This window comes from Drosophila takahashii, chromosome 2R (assembly GCF_030179915.1).
Source record: "Drosophila takahashii strain IR98-3 E-12201 chromosome 2R, DtakHiC1v2, whole genome shotgun sequence".
Lineage (NCBI taxonomy): Eukaryota > Metazoa > Arthropoda > Insecta > Diptera > Drosophilidae > Drosophila > Drosophila takahashii.
Window position 1 is genome coordinate 26,049,648 of NC_091679.1, and position 20,558 is coordinate 26,070,205.

The 20,558-nt window shown below is 46.1% G+C and overlaps 2 protein-coding genes across 2 annotated transcripts; one reads left to right on the plus strand and one right to left on the minus strand.

The window, feature by feature from the left end:
* The first annotated feature begins 191 nt into the window (after positions 1 to 191).
* On the plus strand, positions 192 to 2,284 carry MFS15 (Major Facilitator Superfamily Transporter 15). Its single transcript, XM_017158968.3, has 4 exons — positions 192 to 382; positions 469 to 605; positions 744 to 1,841; positions 1,896 to 2,284. The coding sequence occupies exons 1-4, from the start codon at positions 322 to 324 to the stop codon at positions 2,091 to 2,093; spliced, it is 1,494 nt and encodes a 497-aa protein (XP_017014457.2). The 5' UTR covers positions 192 to 321; the 3' UTR covers positions 2,094 to 2,284.
* Positions 2,285 to 2,318: 34 nt separating this feature from the next.
* LOC108069038 (mucin-2) lies at positions 2,319 to 14,991 on the minus strand. Its single transcript, XM_017158966.3, has 6 exons — positions 14,614 to 14,991; positions 10,668 to 10,725; positions 5,000 to 8,358; positions 4,565 to 4,750; positions 4,227 to 4,507; positions 2,319 to 3,555 (listed from the first exon to the last, which is right to left on the minus strand). Exons 3-6 carry the CDS (start codon positions 8,345 to 8,347, stop codon positions 2,733 to 2,735), a joined length of 4,638 nt encoding a protein of 1,545 aa, XP_017014455.3. The 5' UTR covers positions 8,348 to 8,358; positions 10,668 to 10,725; positions 14,614 to 14,991; the 3' UTR covers positions 2,319 to 2,732.
* Positions 14,992 to 20,558: the final 5,567 nt, after the last annotated feature.

Consider the following 20,558-nt stretch of genomic DNA (forward strand, 5'->3'; position numbering starts at 1 on the left):
ATAAAAAAAAACAACTTTTCAAAAGTAGTTTACTTTATTAAATTGTGTAAATTGTTTACTCAACCCATATTTGTATGGAAAGTTCTTAAAAATTTGAATTAAGTCACGTCTCCGCCTCCAACTATCGTCGCACTTGTTAGAGCGATAGTTTCGATAGTTCCGCCCCTAACAACAAGTTTTGTTGTTTTTAGCATCAGCTGTGTTTATGTTTGGACGCTCAGCGAAGGCGTATTTTCCCCCCATTCCGAGCCCGAGCCGCCCCATCGCACTAATCCAACGCATCATCTAAGTTGGCTACGTGGAAGAGAGTGCACCTGCAATATGGTGCTTGGATGGCTGCCATGTTGCGGACGCAATGGGTACCAGCAGATCGGGAATACGGGTGAGGACGTGCGATGGGTTACATGACCTTCTGGCCTTTGTTTCCGCATCCGCGATGACTTACGCCAATTATTGCGCACTTTGCAGGTCCCCGGTTCGGAGTGCGTCATCTGCAGTGCATCCTGGTGTTCTTCGGACTGGCGGTGGCCTATTCCCTGCGGGTGAATCTCTCCGTGGCCATTGTGGCCATGACGGATCGCAATGCCAGCAATCCGGATTTTCCTGTATGTATTTCGATAGGAGCTCCGGATGAATCAACAATTTGGAATAATTCAATGGAAAGCTGATAAGAGTGCTTTCGTTTCATTCAGAGCTCCAATATAAATTTCTGAATCAGCAATTATAAAACTTGTTTTTCGCAGGAATTTGACTGGAACGAGAGCACCAAATCGTACCTGCTCAGCAGCTTCTTCTGGGGCTATGTGGTCACCCAGATTCCCGGCGGCTATCTGTCCGCCATCTATGGCGCCAAGTACATGCTATTCTACGGCGTGCTCATCTGTTCCTTTCTGGCCCTGCTGACACCCTTTTGTGCCGTAAGCGGTGGCTGGAAACTGGTGGTGGTGCTCCGGGCGGTTCAGGGACTCTGCCAGGGCGTCATCTTCCCCTCGACACACACGTTCCTATCGAAGTGGGCACCGGCGGAGGAGCGAGGTCGCCTGGTGGGCTACAGCTACTCAGGCTCGCAGTTCGGAACCGTGGTGATGCTGTCCGTTAGCGGTTACATTGCATCCTCCTCGCTGGGCTGGCCCAGCACCTTCTACATTCCCGGATGCGTTGGCATCGTTTGGGCCTTCGTGTGGCTCTATCTTTGCTCCAGCACTCCGGCCCAACATCCCACGATAACGCCAATGGAGCGGCGATACATTGAGTCCTCGGGTCAGGCGAGGAGGCCCTCGGATGCGGGACGCGAGGAACAGCCAAGGCCGCCGACTCCCTGGCTGAGCATCCTCACCTCGGGTCCCTTTCTGGTGCTCGTCCTCGCCCACTGTGCCAACAACTGGGGCTTCTGGACTCTGCTTACGGAGATTCCCACCTTCATGAAGAACGTGCTGGGCATGGACATCAAGAATAATGGACCGCTATCGGCTCTGCCCTACTTTGCCATGATCCTGCTGACCTGTGTTTTCATCTGGCTGTCGGACGCACTGAAGCAAAGGGGAACGGTTATCCCCTTGGGCTTCTCCCGGAAGTTCTTCAACACGCTGGGAATGTGGCTCCCTATGCTCGCGCTGATCGGACTGGGCTACATCACCGAGGGTGAGGCCAATGTCCGCCTGGCCATTGGACTGCTCACCGCGGCGGTGGCAACCAATTCGGCCACCTATTTGGGCTTCCATGTAAACCACATCGACTTGTCGCCCAACTATGCGGGTACACTGATGGGCATTACCAATTGTGCTGCTAATTTTATGAGCATACTGGCTCCGCTGATCGTGGGACTGATAGTTTGGGATGAGGTAAGATCTTTAATCTTCTATGATTTTCTAAATTATTATGTTTATTTTTTCCAGACGAATCCGTCGCAATGGCGAATAGTATTCTTCTTCACCGCCTTCGTTTATTTTATCGGTAATCTGCTGTTCATGCTTTTTGGACGCACAAGGGTTCAACCGTGGAACGCTGCTCCTTCGACGAGAACGCCCTCGCCAGGAGGAGGAGGAGAGCCAGACGAAGCTAACGAGGATCGAGCCCCGCTAATCGACGCATAAACTATAACAGAACGTAAAACGTGGCCTAGGGATTGGTTGTAAATGTGAAACTTTTGTACCTTGAGGGCGAAGCATTCCATGGAATTGATGAATCGCAATTAGTATCGTATTACTAGCTATACACATGACGCATATTTATGTCTACATACGGAATATATATACTATTTATGTATAAAGCATCGGAAACACGCTGTGTGGATTTTTCGTTTCGGTTTTATTGATATTTGTATCTGCATTCGTAATGTTAGTACACAACGATGTACATATGGTACAAGACTTATATGCTGGCTATGTGGTATCCTGACGTAATGCTAACACTAAGATCTATCAACTAATTGTTCTAAATGGAAGCATCAAGAATTTAAGAAAGGAAGTTCTCTTTATAGAAATTTCGTATAACGTTCTTACGGAGTAGATTACTTCTTATCTTACATGAAATCCTTTTTAAAAAAATTCCTGGAAATCTTGTTTTTTCCATCTGCTTATCCTTAACATATTTGTAGTTAAAGCTAGGTAATTACAAGTGGATACGGTTTTGTATGTTGGGCCATCGTCCTGGACCCCTGAACCCCATCCGTATCCCCTCTGCCCCTATTTACATGATGAATCTCTTCACCTTCCGCTGCCGGAGGAGTGTGCTCAGTGCAGTTTGTGGTTGGCGGGCAGATCCTCGGAGCGGATGCAGCGTCCGCGGTAGCAGATCTCCGTCTCGGAGGTGACTTTGGTCGAAGTGGAAGTGGCGTACACCACGTGCTCCATCAGATCCTTGTGGAAGCTGTCCTTTTTGCTCTCCGCCACGGTGGCTTCCGTGGTGGTGGTGGCCTCATCCGCGGGCGCCAAAGTGGTTTTCTCCAATTGCGTACCCGGACTGGTGCGTCGGATACTCGTGTACTCCTGGCGACGCTTGCCCACGGCAGCCAGGGCGGCGGTCACTGCCTCGTCCTCGCTCTCCTCGATGGCAAAAAGATCGTGCAGCTGTTTCTTCACCTCCGAGAAGATGCTCGGCTGCACCTCCAGGTCGTCCACATCCGCCGCCGTGTCCATGCGCCGCGTGGCGCTCTCCTCGCTCGCGGGCAGGGTGGAGGTGATGGTGGCCTCCTCGACGCCCTGGGCGGTGGTTACCTCGTACTCCTCGGGCGTCGTGGGAGCGGGCACTGTGGTGGTCACCACCGAAGTTTCTGTCTGGGCCTCGGTGGAGGGAGTCAGGGGAGTGGTGGTCTTGGGCAGCTCCTCCTTTTCGCTGGCTGCTTGAAGGGCATTGTAGAGCTGAGGTCCCAGATTCTGGGACTCGGCCGTTTCGAAGTTCTCGGCGTTATCCGAGCTGCCGGATAAACGATTCTTCTTCTGCCACTTGCCGCGTCTGCTTAGGCGACTGATGGTACTGCTGGTGGACTCGGTGGTGGCGGCCTCCGGGGCCTTGCCCATCACCTCCTCCAACAACTCGGCAAAGGATTTCTCTGGCCTAGAAGAAAAGGTATACAAAATATCAGTAGTGCAACGTAGTTTAGGGCAAAGTTAATTTCTCATTTCCAAGAAGCTAACATGACGTAAAATAAACATAGCGCCTCTAGCTTTAGATTTAATAAAAGTATAATAAAATTTGTAAATTAGAGTTAGGTTAAAATCAGGGACCGTAAATAATGATTATTGAATTATTTTTTGAACCAAAATATAAGGAACTTAGGATCAACATACGCAAAAAAGGAAAAATCATTATTTTTGAGTTTTAAAATAAAAATAAAAAATAATCATTATTTTTGATCGGAAAAAATAAAACTCAAAAATAATGATTATTGTTAATTTTTATTTTTTTCGAAAAAAATAAAAATATTTTAAATTTCATTTTAAAACTCAAAAGTAATGATTATTTTTGAGTTATATTTTTTTTTTTTTTTAATAATGATTATTGTGTGAGTTTTAAAATAAAAATCATAATGATTACGGTCCCTGGTTAAAATTATAGACACAAAATTAACTGGTCCTGCGTGACTAGCGAATTAAATTATAAGTATTACATATGTAGCGTTAGGAAGAAGAACTAAATAAATAAAAAAAAAAATTGTTTCGATATGCTCAAGAAAAAAAAAAAGTAGTAGGTTAATTTACACAGAAATCAGAAATCAAAGTTCTTACTTCAGATTGGGTGCCATGATGGTGGTGCGCTGAACCGTCGAACCCCCCAGATCGGCAGCCACATTGATCTCGTAGGTTTCCGGCTGATTGGTTGGCCCGGCGGTCACAATCTCCGGTTCGCTCTCGAAGTTGTGCGTCTCGGTTTTGTACTTGGGACTCAGCGGCTTGAAGCTGTTCGAGTTGGCATTGCTGTTGGCTGTTTCCGAGGATGGCGACCATTGGGATTCCTGTCCCTCCAGCTGGAAGGGTTGCTTGTACCGACGACGCTGGGTGATGGGTGACTGGAGGGGTAACTAATGTTAGTAGAGCTATTACAATTTTCTAAATAATGAACTAACCACTGTGGCCTCCTTTTCCTTGGGCTCCTGGTTGTTGTAGCGGCTCAACTTGCGCAGATTTGGCTTCTGGGTGATGGGCTCGGATTCCTCTTCGGGCGCCACTGTTGAAGAGGAGGCGGGATGCGATGGACGACGCTGTCGCTGACGCACCTTCACCACTCGACGGGGTGGCAGTCGAGCGCGGATCTAAAGAAATATTAAATATGTTTGAGTAGTAATTTATATAGAAACCCGTCACTCAGCTCAAGGGAGTGCGAGGAAGATGAAGATTTCAAACTTTGGTCGCGCATAACTTTTTAACGAATGGTCCGATTTGAAAATTTTCTTCTACAATTTGATAGGTTTTCATAAACACAATAAAACTGCATTTTCCGACGAAGAAACGGACTGACGGAAATGGCTAGATCGGCTAGTGACCCTGATCAAATTTCTTACCGATGGCCTATCCTCCGAGGGTGTGGTGGAGGTCACTGGTGCCTCTGTCGTCGTGGTTGTGCGCAGTCTCGGGTAGTTCCTTCTCACGAAGGGCGAGCGACGTGTTGTGGTAGTCGTGGTCAATGGAGCCTCAGTGGTGGTTGTGGTCGTGGTCGTGGTGGTCGAGGGCGTTGTGGTGGCCAGTGTCGTGTAGATGGGGCTCACCTCGTTGCGCACGATGGCCTCCGTGGGACTGAGATCCTCCTGGTTGGGGAAGTAGCCGGGACCGTAGTTGTCCTTGGAGAACTCCTGGTAGTGCTGGGCAATCTGCATGGACTCGAGGAGATTGCCGGGGAAGCCGCTCTGCTCGCTGCCGCCATCGATGCTGTTGCTGGGAGTCACCGTGTACACCTGCTGAGACTCGGAGGCGGGTCCTTCGGTGGTGCCCTGTACATCGTAGGAGCTGGGAATGGCAGTGGGGCTGGTGGGTCGCCTAGACGGAGCCTTGAACACCGGGTAGTTCTGCTTGAGCACATCCCTCTGGTAGTCAATGTCCTGATCCTCGTGCGGCTTGCCGTTCTTCGAACCCTTCCGCGGCTTGGTCTTCAGCGTCTGACGCTCCTCGGTGGTCGGCCTGTAGCGGATGCGATTGGGGTTGCGGATGAGGGGATTCCGGGCACTGGTCGGACGACGAGTGGGGGTCACTGCCGACTCCTCGGCACCATCTCCGCTGCCGGTGGAGGCATCTGGCGCAGTGGTTCCTCGACTGCTGTATGGCCTTCGGATGCGGTGAGTGGGCAGCTTGCCATTGGACTCCGATTCCGAGTAGGAAACGGAGGAGGTCACCTTGGTAACTGCCGGCTTGCGGGTGCGCAGCACAGGTCGCCTGGTGGGTCGCGTTTCCGGTTCCGGTTCGGCCAATGGAGTGGTGGGTACCGGTGGCTGCAGCTTGTCCTTCTCCTGCAGATTGTTAACCAGTCCGGGAATATCCGGAGTCAGGGCAGGCAGCTCCGAGGGCACGTGGTAGGGATTTGGCTCGTACTCCACATTGCTGTTGTCCAGAATCTCGTTCTGAACCTGGTTATAGCTGGGCCGATGGTTCAGTGGCGCCTGCTGATCGACACTGTTGTAGCCCACATCCGAAGTGGTCACCGGAACGGCAGCGGGAGTATACAGATTGACCCGGTGCTTCGTCTTGATCCTCTGGGTGGTGGTGGTGGTGGGCAGGGGAGCCTCGTAGTCCGCGGAACTAGGGGTATATTCGAACGGAGGGTTGGTGGTGTGAGGTCGCTGGCGGAAGGCATCCTGCTGACGGAAGTACTGCTTCATGCGGTGCTCCTCCTCAGCCGTGGAGGCAGTGGGCGGTCGGGTGGTCAACCGGGGAAGTGGCTCCTGCACCGGTTCCTGCACGTACTGCGGATACAACTGGCCACTGGAGCCGGGGAACTCGATCTGTGGTCGCGTGCTGTAGGTGAACAGGGATTGCGGAGCAGCCGTCGTCGAAGTGGTGGACGTTGTGGTCGTCGTAGATGTGCTCGAAGTGGAGCTGGTAGTGGGTTTGCTACCCAGGGTCTTGAAGAAGTCATCGCCGCCGATCTGGTTGAGAGTATCGAAGGGGTTTTGAGTCTGGGCCTTGGTCGGCGATGGTCGGTAGATCGACTGCTGTTGTTGCACCTGAACGTTCTGCGGCCGCTTCTTCTTGTGTCGCTCCTGCTTGGCGGGAATCTTCGGGGAGCTCACCTCCTGGATGCCATCCTGCACGTAGTAGTAGCTGAACTTGTTGCCCCGCTCGGGAACCTGACCTTGGGCCGGGATCTGTGACTGAGTGGTGGTCTCGAACGGATTGCGGGTGCTGCTGACGGCGGCATAGGGTCGTTGGGGTCGCTGCTGCTGGCTGGAACCGATATCCTTGGCCCTGTTGACCACGATGGAACCCACATGGGGCTCTGGCAGCAGGATCTTGTTGAAGCCATTTGGAGTACGGTAGCTCAAGGGAGCCACGAAGAAGGAAACGTCACTCAAGTCGCGATTGGAGGTGAGCTGCGACAGATATGGCAGATCGAACTTGACATAGCCCTCGGGAATGGGCATGCCAGCTGGTCCCACAAAGATCTCCGGTGTCTGCTTAGTGGGCGAGTCGATGACCGAGATGCTGTGGGCACTCCTCAGGGCGGTGACGACATCCGATTGCGAGGGACGGGAGCTGGATCGCAGCAGGAACATGGCCAGCGGAGGCTGATGGGCCTTCGGCTTGGGCTTCGCTGTGGTGAACTGCGTCTGTGACTGAAGCTGCGGCTGTCCGAAGCTCTGGAAGATGCTCTGCGGCTGACTGGTGGTGGTACTGGGCCTCGAAGTGGTCCCCGAGCTGAAGTAATCACTGCCTCCACTGGGATCCTGGGTGTAGAACTGGTTGATCTGGTAGGGATTCACAGCAGGCAGACCGGGATTCACATTGAACTTGTTCACCTCAAAGTTGGCACTCGATCCGGATTGCTGGCGCTGCTGGTTGTACAGGGTATCGTAGGGCACATACAGCAACTGGACATCCTGATCGCGGGAGGAAGATGGAGCCGACGAGGGAGCTGGCTTGTTCGAACCAAAGAGGGTATCGGCTTCGGGATCCACGGGAAAGACCTGTGGCGTCACACTGTGCAGGGAGGCCTGGGTGGGTAGAGGCTTTCCTAGGGTCTTGGGAGGCAGAATATCCTGCACGTAGTTCTGCTGATGAAGTGGCTTATTCAGAGCCTGTGCCAAAGGCTTCTGGGAGCCCAGCGAATGGAAGTCTGCGCCGAAGGCTTGTCCCTGTCCCTGTTGTCCGAAGAGAGATGGGGGACTGAAGAGCGAGGAGGGAGCCGGGAATCCTGGAGCTCCAGCACCGAAGGTGTGCTGAATCTGGTAGCCCGTTTGGAGGGTGGGCGGCGCCTGAGCCTGTCCCTCGTTGTTGCCATGGAAGGGCATCTCGAACTTGAAGAACGACTGCGAGGTGGGCTCCTGACCAACTCCTGAGGCCTTCAGCGTGGATGGAGGTGGTGGTGGCGCCTGGCGAAGAGGCAGCGCCTGACCCGCTCCATTGGGATACCGCTGGAACTGAAAGGGGTAGTCGAACTGGGAGCCCGTCTTGGTCAGATCGCCGAACCGAGCACTGGGCGGAAAGGTCTGGGAGTAGGTCAGCACGCGTCCATTGCCCGAGCGATCCTTGCTTCCATCGAGGGGCTGTGCCAGGGGAATCCAGTCGAGGGAATCCGTTTCCGAGGTGGCCACATTCTCCAGTTGCCTGGACCACTTGGCGGAGGACTCTTGGTTCTGAGCCAGACTAGCCGTGGCCAATAAGCACAGCCAGGCGGCGGTGAGTTGCATGCCTTGCTTCATAGCTTAAGTGCCTGGAAGGAAATATAGAAATAAATTAAATAAATAATATTATTACTATTGTACTCTTTTTGTTCAATTTTAATTATTTTATGTTAAATGTAACTATTTTTTTCTTTTCTTTTCTTTTGTTAATTTTTTGTAGTCCTCTTATTTAATTTTGTATTAGATTTTATTAATTGTCGCATCGGAATAAATTAAATTAAATAATGAAATTAAGACAAAATCGTATATTTATTAAGTATTATATTAAATCCTAACTTTTAAGTCGACTATACCAACCTAAACTTCTTTTTAACAGTAGCCAAATCCCATAAAAATCCTATACAGTTTGGTTAATTATTTTTTGCACGCAAAGCTTGACATTCCCAAATGCCAGTTTATTATATACAACATGAACAAGAAGTCACCTATTGATCTTCTGAATTTACACCAATTTATAAAGAAGTAATTCTGCTGAAAAACTACTACATTTTGGGTCATTTCAACCCACAATTATCGAGATTTCACAATGCAAATACAGAAAACATTAATGAATTGCAGGTTGTTTTCAGGCCGATCGCAAAACTTCGATTAAAGGTCAAAAATAGTGGGTTGAATGCCGAAAATGCCAAAAGCCCGAAACCGGAACACAAAAAACCCCCAGAACTGGTAACTAATTGTCCCTTGTAATTATACAGATCCAAATGCAAATTCTGCCTAGTTCCACCATTGAATTTGCAATGAGACCTTTTCCCATACTGCATCTGAACCCATTTGATTGCCCAACCAAGGTCGCTGGGCGTTGGATGCAGCTGGATTGTATAGTCGATTCTGGGCGATTTACATTTTTCACGATCGCTTGTGACTGCGGGGTTCAAGTGAAAGGTTTCTCCTCGTTTCGCTGGCTAGCTAACTGACTGGCTGGGTCGTAAATCAAGAGATAATTGCAGGGGTCTTGGTCTTGGCGGCGGCATCTGGATTGGTTTGCTGGTGTGGCAAGTGTAACTGTCGGTGCAACTGGTCGGCTAGCGGACTGTGGCCATAACCGCTCCAGCCAAGTGGCCATAATTGTGCGCTTGTTTGTTGTTTTCATTTGGCCAATGCGAGAAATTGCAATACTTAAGGCGAAATGGCAGCGGTTTTTGGCGTGGCTCTGGTAATGCGCCATTGGGTAGCCATGATCCATGAACCGCGATCAATGATCGGCGACAGATTTCCTCATTGCAAAACCGTTTTGCATACGTCTGCGGAGAGATGCTAATTGCGTCATCATCGGCCGGCGTAATCATTAGGCCTTCCAAGTTAAGTAAAGAGACGGCCAGAAGATTCGCCATATGAATATGCGAAAACGAAAGTGAGGCTGGCAACTGACCAAACCTGATAACTGACCACTGACCACTGACCATCGACCACTGGCCAAGTGAGCACACAACTGCAGATCGACGAGCACTTTCGTTTTCACTTTTCCACTGAATTAATTGCACATATGCCCCCCAACGAACGGATGCCGCATTAAATGGGTTAAACGAAAGCAAAAGTCCGCCAGAGTCCGCAAAAACCGAAAAAAACGAAAACAGTAAAATAATGCGAAATATCGTAACAGCGAAAAACGGAACTTGCAGCGGTGCAGCAAGTCGGGAGAGCACTGTCTACAGTCTACAGGTGGCACAGTGAAAGAAGAAAGTTCATTCGGCGGCCAGCCCGTTCAGTGTGCTATTAAATGTTAAGAGGGGATGGCGGGAAAATGATAGAAATTAGACTCACTTGCGGTCAATATTTCGGACCACTCCGCTGGCTCCGAGAAACCAAAAACCAGTTATCAAAAGGTTCAACAAAGCAAACAACGTCACACCTCAGTGGGCTTGTTGTTGTCTTTTTCCTTTTAATTTTTTCAGAGAGGCGTACTGCACTTGAAAACTCCGTCGATCATCGAAAGTGAAATGTGACAATGCCCTCGGAACTCGAAGTTTCCCTTTCATTTCGGGGCACACACACACATCTCGAGATATCGAAGCGGACTTTCCTCGCTGGCGGGGGCGTGTCTTTAAGAGTCTTTCGAATTAATTGGAAGATAGGATACGAAATACGAAATACCATAAACCAAAGCCACAAAGCCGGATGTAAACAGGCTAAGAGCTAAGCCGCTTATAGATCTACATAGTCTTGAATCCATGAAGGGATTACAGTTCGCCTTCTGGCATTGACATTGTTTCATCGCTTTGCTGATCATTTGGGTGTGATTTAATTGGATTACCTGTGTCCACACCCCGGCACACGCACCACACCCACAAATCCGACAAGGTCACTCCATTTCCATTGTACGTTATACATTTACACTTACCATAAACAGCGGCAGCAGTCGACAGCTAACTAACTTGGCCCGAAGATCGTCGAGGTAACTGCAAGGCGAAAAGCAAATCCAAACAATGTGGCATTAGTTGGCGAGTAATTAAAAGGGATGCAAATGATGGGGATTACAAGAGTGAGACTTTTGGATGTGGTAATACAGATGTATCTCGGTTTCTAGAGCTCTATAACTTTAATTTCATCTAGAGGCTGCAGCGGCCACGCTTAGCTGGCCACGCAAGAAACACACCTACTCTCCGTTCACCTGGGGTATTTTTCGTATTTTTTGTATTTTTTCCTACTTTTTTGGAAACGCCTGCGGATCTGCAGCTGGGTTATTAGAGCGCAGCAAAGCCAAGAATGTGCGTGACCCAAGTGACTCACTATTGGCAAACCAATCGAAACTATGCCAAAGCGTGACACACACTGTCCGCACAGAAACTTGCACAATTCTCACATTAAATATTGACTGATTGTATCGGTGATCTGGTGCTGAAATCCGAAATCCTACATCGGAGATCTTTCAGTTAGAGTTACGGCCAATTAGCGTGACTGGCTAACGACAGGGCCCGGGATTGATGGCCACCTTATTCATATATATTGTGACTACAAACGCATAAATTATCCAGAGCCAATGAACTCGTCGCCAAACAGAAAATACAAAACAAAAACGTAACGAAAGCGACAATGAAATGCACTTTTCCGTCTGATGGCTGCCATTCAGGGGGCGTTGCTAGCCAGGCCTGCCGGAAAGAGCCCCAATACCGAATGCCAGAAGGAAAAACGGTAGGAAAAGCACTGATTTCTTGTTCGACTAATTCCTCAAATTTTATGCCACAGCGACCCCGAAGCCGAAGAAATGTTTGAAATTATTAAACGAAATGTAAATTTCACGCAACGCAGAAAAAAACAAAAACTTTCATTTCTCGCTGCTTTCCAAATGAGGTAAGTGGTTGGCTGATGGCTGATGATCGTGGAGGTGGCTCGCCTATTGGTGGCACCTGCTCAGCAAACCAAAACATGCCGCTGGCATTTGGCTTGCGTAATCCCAAGAATTTATGCCCGAGCATTTGAAAGCGAAAGTCTTTCTCCCCGATCATTTGGCATGCGGGGGAGCGGAGGTTGCGCAATCCACAATAATAAAACCGGATAACCGGATACGTTGGGCCGTTTGACGAGCGGTATTCACCGCCTTAAATGGCTTATCGCAAATCGAATTGCGCAAATGATGGGCCAAGCTAATTACAAAACTCTTGCCACAGTCCTCGTCGCCACTGAGCCGCAGATAACTGGCCCAAAACAATGTGACAATTGCAACAGAGCAATACTGGAGCTGCCTCCTCTATAGTATAAACCTAAATATATATACATATGAAAAGCCATAAAGCAAGCGCTGACAACACAAAGCGGCAGCAGCCAACTGGAGCAGCTGAAGAAAGCAAGAGTGGCTCGGAAAACATTCAGCCAGCCACAAGTACTTGTTGGCCAGGTCTCGAGACTCGAGTGTGGGGCTCATTCTGGCCCAGACTTGGACTTGTGCAACGCGCGAGGGTATCCACATAAACCGCCTGCCGCAGATATATACCAGTATATGCCAGTACAGTATGTGCCCAGATGAACATTAGCAATCAATCCACATCCGTGACCAAGACACGGAGTGTGAGAAAAAATTCAGTAGGCCAAGACACTTCAACTTGTCGGCGGGGTCTAGAAGGAAAACACAGAGACAAAACGGAGCAAAAAGCCCCAAATGGTTGCCTTGTTTTAGCAGCCGGCTGCTGACTAATCAACTGTGTGGGTTTTCGAGGGGTGCCGATGAGGGGGTGCCTCTCATGCAACTGCAAATCACGATTCGGCTCCAGTGGACCACCAATAAATGCCCGGCCTGGAAGCCATTTGAATTGATTTTTTTGCATTGGCTTCAATGCACTTTAAATCTGATATTGCTGAATGCAAGGCAATTACTCACACTTAGAATTCAGTGCGTGTCACAAGTGCTGGATAATTATTGTTTTGAAAGACCGCTGAGCATAATCGATATTAATCTTTCAAAACGAAGGTGAAAAATGCTTAATTCATTAGACGACTAATTTTGTGTGGTACATTTTATGGGGAATTCATAAGATTATATCTTATAAGTATTAACAATTCCTGACTTTTACTACGTTTTATAAAATTTTATATGTAAATTTACATTTTATACTTTTGTTATTTTCGTATCAAATAGCATCAAATAGATTTTATTTTTTTAAATAAAAATAAGGAAATATATGGGCATTTAATTCACATTAAATTTTATTTTTTACTAGTCTGATTTACAATGATCTTGAATTTTGCACTCAATTATTTTTGACAGTTAAAAAAAGTTAATAAAAAATGGATTTTATTTGTAAGTTGTATTTTAGTATCCACAGTAAAATCCTGCTAACACAGTATAGTAGGACATGTCTCATAAATATCAGAATATGCTCATTAAATGATTTTATATTATTCAATTTTTCCATTGTGTAACCAAAGACATTTGGATAATTGCTCATTTATTTTTAATTTTAGCAAATTATCGTGTTACCGAACCTAACATATAGCAGATAACTGACCTAGCATTATTAATTTCTTAATTTAACAACTAATTAAAGTCCGTGAGGCACCAAAAGCGAAAAAACGCGGTGACCATTAGGTTCTGCAACACATTCCGGCGAACAAAGCCAGCTAATGAGCCAAGTTCGGGTCTTAAGTCTTTTGTTTGGCCCGCTGAGAAAGTCGTAATCCCGGGGCTCAACGCTTGACAAATTGAACATTTTGCGGTTGAGTAATTGAAAGCCGCGAAAGACGAAGACCACACGGCTAGGATCGCTGGGCACGTGCTGAGCGATGGAAGCTTCTGCAGCTACGCAAAGTCATTCGCACGTTTCACTTTCATCGGGGGGGTTTGGGTATTGAGGAGGCAGTGGCAAATAAACACATCAGGCGCCACATTAAGACATGACAATAAAGAAAAAGTGAGTCTGAGCGGTATTATATTTTCTTGACACTTTCGCGAGTTTTGTGTCTTCCCCTCCCCTCCCCCGCAGTCCACCTCCTTTATGTTGGCTGGCATTGGCCGATGCGGCGGCTACGTGATTTCAGTCCGCTGCCAAAGGCTACGATGTGGACTTTGCTGGACGTGGGACAGGCAATTGGCCGGCCGGCGGCCATCGCCTGCGTTTATTGTAATTAGAAAGTATTTAATTTCGAAAACGCTGTCCGCTCGCATAAAAAAAAAAAAACTATATGCTCGCATAAAAATAAATAAAAATCACAAACAAAAAAAAGAAGTCGTGAATAAGTCGTAATTTATTTTTTCCCTTTTCTGCTTGCCCTCATGTTAAAATGACAAACAAACGAATAAGTGCGCACATTAGTTCCGTTAAGATCAGAGGCCAGATCGCAGATTAGGGAAGAGAAATGTCGGTTTATGTAAATTGGCCCGATAAACAAGATTTTTCTTGTCCGAAACCAAAAGTTTCTCCAGGTGAAAATTGGGTTAATGAAGTGGAGATGGAGTTGTGGATGGAAAACCCAAACGAACCCAAAGAATACACCGATGGACCAGTTTCTTTTCTTTGGTCAGGGGTCTGGCTAGTGGCCACCTTATCTTTTAATGAGGAAGTCTGCCCATAAAGCTTGACTCAACTTGACTCTCTAGAGGATGGACGGCCGTTTGGTTAGACGGATGGCTAGATGGATGGACCGTAAGTCTTTGGGCAAACAAATTGCATGCCAGTTAACGAGTGTCGGTGGGCAAAAACAAAATGAAATTTCCAAATAATTAGAGCATGAAAAAATAAACAGCAAAATTGCCAAGACAGCCAAATGCGTTGAGTGTGTGGTTAGTGTTGAGTGGAGAGCTAAAATTTCTATTCGCCTTTTTTGGCAAAAAAAAAAATACATCCAACACTTACCGCTCTCCCCTGCTGCTTCTTCTTCTTCTTCCTGGACAGCCGCCGATGTTTCTCTTTCACTTGGCTTAATTCAATTAAGACCTTAATTTGCCAAACTCGCCAAATTAGCAACAATCCAAGCGTTTTACTTTTATTTTTTTTATTTATTATTATTTTTTTTTTTTTTTGATTTCTTGAATTGCACTCGAATTCGAATTTTTACACTTGAAACGGCAGGTAGCTCACGCACTTTCAGCTGGTACCACTGTGCGTATACTCGATACGTATGAGTGTTACAGTTACAGACCAAGTTGCTATTTAGCTTGCATTAACAGTTAGCCGGAGCTGGTTTCTAGACGCGTCTGCATCGTTGGCGTGCCGTTAACAGACTGAAGAAATGAAAAGCGTCGCGGGCCAAAGTAAGTAAGAGTGGTTCGCTCGTGGTTTTCATCCAAGTGCCTCGACGTCGCAGTCGGCAGAGCAGTCGCCGTTGGCAGAGACGTCGCAGTCGCAGTCGACTTCGACTTTGGCGCAACTAAAGCGGCTTTTTACAGCTTTTGGGCCAACAAAAGACTTGGCCAACAGCAGCGGTCTAAGCTCCTAGCTGAAAAGATCCTCAAATGATTTGTTGTGGTTAATTGAATTTAACAGTGGAGGCGATGGGGATGTAACATTACGAGGGGGGAGGGAAGGGGGGAGTGTCCACAAGAATGCACTAAATGCAAATCAAGTCGGCCATAAATGTTAACATGTTTTAGCATTAGTTGCGGCGATGCTGTTCCAGTTTTGCAATCTTTGTTGGCGACAAGTTTTTTCTGCTGGGAAAATCGATCCGACTGTGTGGGTCTCATGAATCGTGTTACACCCCTCGCTGGTATATATCTACTATATATATCCGAAGACATAACAACAATTCCATAATTCTGACTCAGTGCCATGTGGCTTTCGAGCCGTGCATCTAGCTTTTAATTGGCTTTTTAGGCTTTGCTCTGCAGCCAAGGTCGTTTTGTTGTTACACAAATTCCATTATGAGTTTAATTGAATTGTTTGTTTTCGTTTTTTTTTATGCGTTTCCTCGTATTTTTGGTTGGTTTGCTAACAAACGTATAAACCCATTGATATTTACCAATTATAACGCGTTGAAACCATTTTTTCTACCTGACCTTTGCCGCGTTTGCTTTTGTTACAAATTAGTTACAAACTTAATAAAAACTATAATTTTAAAAAGCGCCAAATGTGGAGCGATGTGCTTAAATATATGGTTAGGGTATTTGCCATAATTAGCAGAGGGAAGGAACAATGTAACTTAGTATTAGGCTGTATTAATTAATAAATTACAATCCACACAAAACAAAGGGCACTTAATTTTGAAAAAAGTGTTGAGCATTTTGTAATGTGTGAATCATTCTAACACGCAATTTATTTATTATAATAAATATTTTTATATTTTAGTCAGAACAGAAATCAAGTATAAATTCCAGCTAATACATTTTTCTTTCCGTGTGCCAAACTTTGTTGCCAAATATTTCTTAGCCGGCAAGAATTGGCCTTAAAAAGAGGTCTTTTTCAGCTTCTTTGACGGGCAATTAAAATATTCTCATGCCGGCAGCCGCACAGTTTCCGCCAAGCAGACAATTGTCCAAGTGAGACGTTTACGGATCGTGGAAATTGAGTTAATTAGCATATTATCCAGCGTCCGCCATTGCCCATTATGCATTGGGTAATTTTCAATTTTCCATCGGCAATCGAGCAGGCGAGTGCATGAGTGCATTGACAGGAGCAGCAGCCATCAGCTTGGCCGCAAATCCAATCAGTCAACTTGTCATAACGCCTGCCCACCTGTCTCACCTGCCGCCCCCGGGTGGGCGTGAGTTATGTGCGGACCGATGACGTACGAGGAAGGTTTCCACCTCGCGGCCTGAGTTATGTGACGGCATCTTTTGGCGATCATTCAACCGCGACCGCCTCGAACTTCCGCCGACTGATATTTCGACTAGAACAAAGCACTTTCACCTGCTTCGTCGTTCGAGAATCAATCGAATTCAATTGGTGGAATCCAATTGGTTAAGAGCAATTAGCGTTGACCTTTTCACAGGTGTCTGTCTAGCTGGCTCACACGCCCAAGGCGATGCCAAATGGCAAAGGTAAATCGGATCGCGACCTTCAGCCCTGCTTATGAATGGCTTTTCCCGCGCTCTTTGCGCATTTTCCACGACGTATGCGGAAAAGAGTAGCGAGATTTGCATAAAATTCGAGTCGAATGTTTCCCACAACACTACCGAGATAGATAGATAGATAGATCAACTTAATTGGGTCTGTTTTTCTGGCATAATTCGGCTTAATTAGCCGAAGAATCTTTTCGGGGCCAGGAGGCGATTACGAGGAGCGAATGGAAACTGGCTGATGCAACACCACGACAAGAAGACATAAATTTCACTTATGCAATCCCGTGATTCCACTTGACGAAGGAGAGAGCTGGGATGTCGATGCGTCGACGCATCGGGAGAAGAAAAAGTGCATTTAGGCTCACGAAAGTAAGACAACTTTTTGCCCCTGCCCCTCGGGGTGATGCCCAAAATGCTGGCCGGTGCTTTTGGCCATAAAACGCTTCCTGCTCCCGCTGCATCGGTGTGCATTGGTCAAAATGTGGTCGAAATCTAAACTGGATTGCCGCCGGAGAGCCTCTCGAGGCGACTCGCTAGTTTCCTTCCTTGTGTGTGGATTTGGGTTAGCCAAACATTTATCTGCCGCTCGAGCTGTTGGTTTTTATGTTGATGTAGCTGACGATCAAGATGGGGGGATAAAAACGGGAGGCGAAGTGTATCAGTGGGTGAAAACAGCAGGAGTTTGGCCCGAACAATGGGGCTCTAATCAGCTAATTTTCTACATGTTGTTCGGTGTTTTTCCTAGTTTTTAGTGCAGTACAGTATAAAGAGAAACCAATATCAATAACAAAGGTTTATAAACATTTTTTATGTTTTTATACATTTTTCTTTAAAGGGGTAATACAATATATTTTATGGTTCCGCTACCGCAACATTTTTCAATTATTTCCCAGGCCATTCGAAGAGCATCCACTCTCCGCATTTCACTTTCCTCAACTGCACTTATTTTGGTTCACTCTGCCGACTGCAATTAACATTTTGTAATACGGTGACCAAAAAAAACAAAAACAGATGGAAAACACACATATGTATATCCCAAGCACAAACAACATCGCGATGAAAAATTACGACAAACAGAAAAAAACATTCGCTTTAAACGGCCGCGCGGAATGTGTGTTTTGTCGGGCAGCGAATAATTTTACCACTTTCAAAAATGATTTTCAATTTCACTAAACTATAGGCCAGGGTGTCGGCAAATGGGGACTAAGTGAAGAGATCCGAACGTACACATAATAATTATGCATGCGGCGTATTAAAAAGCGCGAACCTTAGAAACGATTCAAAAACCGAATGAAATCGAAAACGAATTGAATCGAATCGAGCTGAGTTGAGTTGTGGCACTGGGAAAGTGGTGGCCGCGGGGGGGATGATGGTAATTTCACTTTCCTTTCCCAAAACTCGCTGCAGTGACTCCGACTGCATTTCAATTTTCCGCATTGGGCGTGTGTGAGTGTGTGCCCGGTTAGTTTTTCATTTTCATATCGTTTTGGAGTGGTCTCTTCAGTTGGCATGTTAATGTAGGTCCGAAAGTCTGATCGAGAGCAGAGCACTGCGGCCAGTGGAGAGCGAAAGTCCAGTCTAGACTCGCACAGGGAAACAATTAAACCCCATGAAAGTGATTATCGAACGCAATTTCACTGCCAAAATTTCTGGCTTAATGTAATTTCAATTACGTGCTGGCCGGAAACGAAATCGAAGACAGGCAGCCGCTGCCCGAAAATGTCAGTAGTCGCTCACGATGTCACAACCGATTGTTGGCAAATTGTAATGTGTTCCTCGGTGAGTCACGGATCTACGCGGTGGCATGCAGATTGTTGCGAACTGTCTCATTCATCAAATTGCGTGCAGTTAGTTCAGGGCGGGTCAAGGAACTAGATCCCCGAGATACAGTCTGATCCGGCGATATAATAACCAAGTTTGGGCATTAATTTTCATTCGATAATAAAAATAAATTCATGAATGCCACTAGAAAGTTTTTGAAATTCAATTAAAAATGGGTATAAAACATAAGTATAAGCTTCAAGCGTTAGGATCGAATTGAAAACCATTAATATTTGTAGTAAATTAAAGCTTGTGTAATTGTATTGTACAGTTTATTAGTAAGCACTTGCTGTAAAATTTAATTAAAATCATTTCAGTAGTATACTCACCATTTAAAATAGGCATACCTAATTACCCAAGCCTATAAGATACACACAAATCGATATGCGGACCTCTGGTGCCAGAATTTCCAAAGCAAAAATTGTCTAGATTTGGAAAAAAATTGGTACAAATTGCTAAAAGTTATGAACAATTGGCTAAAAAATTGATAACTAATTAATTAATTTAATTTAAAAAAAAATGTAAAACTCCTAAAAGTGGCTGGAAATGCCACTTAATGGCTAAACTGGGTCACACGGTCAAATCGATATGCGCATGGTAAACTTCTGTTATTGCATACGCATAACTTTTTTACCGAAATATCTTTTCTGAGATTTTTTGACATCGAAGAAGAAAAGAAGAAGCATTGTGGCGACTTAAAAAGGTACAAACTCTCTCAATTTGAAATAGACCGAGATAACGCATAAGTGGAAGAGAGAAAGACAAATTCGAAATTCGATCTGGCCTGTTGCTTACATTTCGAACATATTGAATTTAGGTGCCCGCATATCAAGTCAAAATTAATACCAAATAACATCAATCATAACATCGATGGTCGTTTCATATCATCACTTTTTTTGGTGCACTAGTCTTCTGCAACGCACTGTAATGTTCGCTAGTAATGCAATGTTTGCGGGCAAATAAAATTCAATCAAAATTCAACCGCCTTCAAGTGCACGCTGTTTGTGGGTGCGCTGTTGACTATGAGTGAAATTTCGCCTGTCTGCCTGTGTTTGACATGGAAATTAGTGGCTGCAAACAGCGGTACAAGCGCTGCAGAGAAATGTTATAATGTCTGCCTAATGAGCTTGGCACACCGCCGCGTATACTTGATGTACATACGCATAAGAGTGCGGTGTACAAATGCCATGAACATGAACATTTTCCAAAGCCAAGCCCAAACAGTCCACTTCAAGCTCGTAGCTTTGCGCTTTAATGCTTCAATTCGCTTGTGGCTTCTTTGGCGCCTTTGGCTTTTGAGTTTTCGTTTTTTTTGTCTTTTTGGCTTGTAAATTGTAAATTGTTTCAAAGCGAAGAGCTCTCACCTCTTCTTGCTGTTTTTGTTGTCGCGGCCCATATTCGTGTTAATCATTCGCTGAATTGCACTTTATGGCGTTAGATAAGGGTCTTGCTGGTATTTTGACAATTGACAAGCGATTATATAAGCTAGCGCTGCCGGGCAGCCGATGTCCCCCATTCGTATGATTTTTGCGCCATTGTCGCGATCTCGATTCGCTCCACTCCCCAAATTGAAATGCACTTAAGCGAGCGTCGCACGTTGGCGGATGCTGCAGACGCGCTGGCACAGATAAATCACCAAAAAATCATCAGCGGCGGCTTGAACAGTGATTGATATATGTATCTACTGGTTCTCTTGGGCGAAATCGAGTTAAGTTTTATGACTGCTGCACACGAAAAAATTTTGTAAAGGGTTTTTACAAAATTTCTCTTGAAGCGAAATAGAGTCTTTATAACATTCCTCTATAAAACATTGTATAAAATAGTTCAGAAATTTATTGAGAATTTTTTTAACATCTTTAAACACCTGTGAGAGTCAGTATATTTTTGCCTAAGTTGTGAGAGTCAGTATATTTTTGCCTAAGTATTAGCGAAGACATTACAGCTAAGTCATTCACCCCAAATGCGGCCCTGCTATTAGCG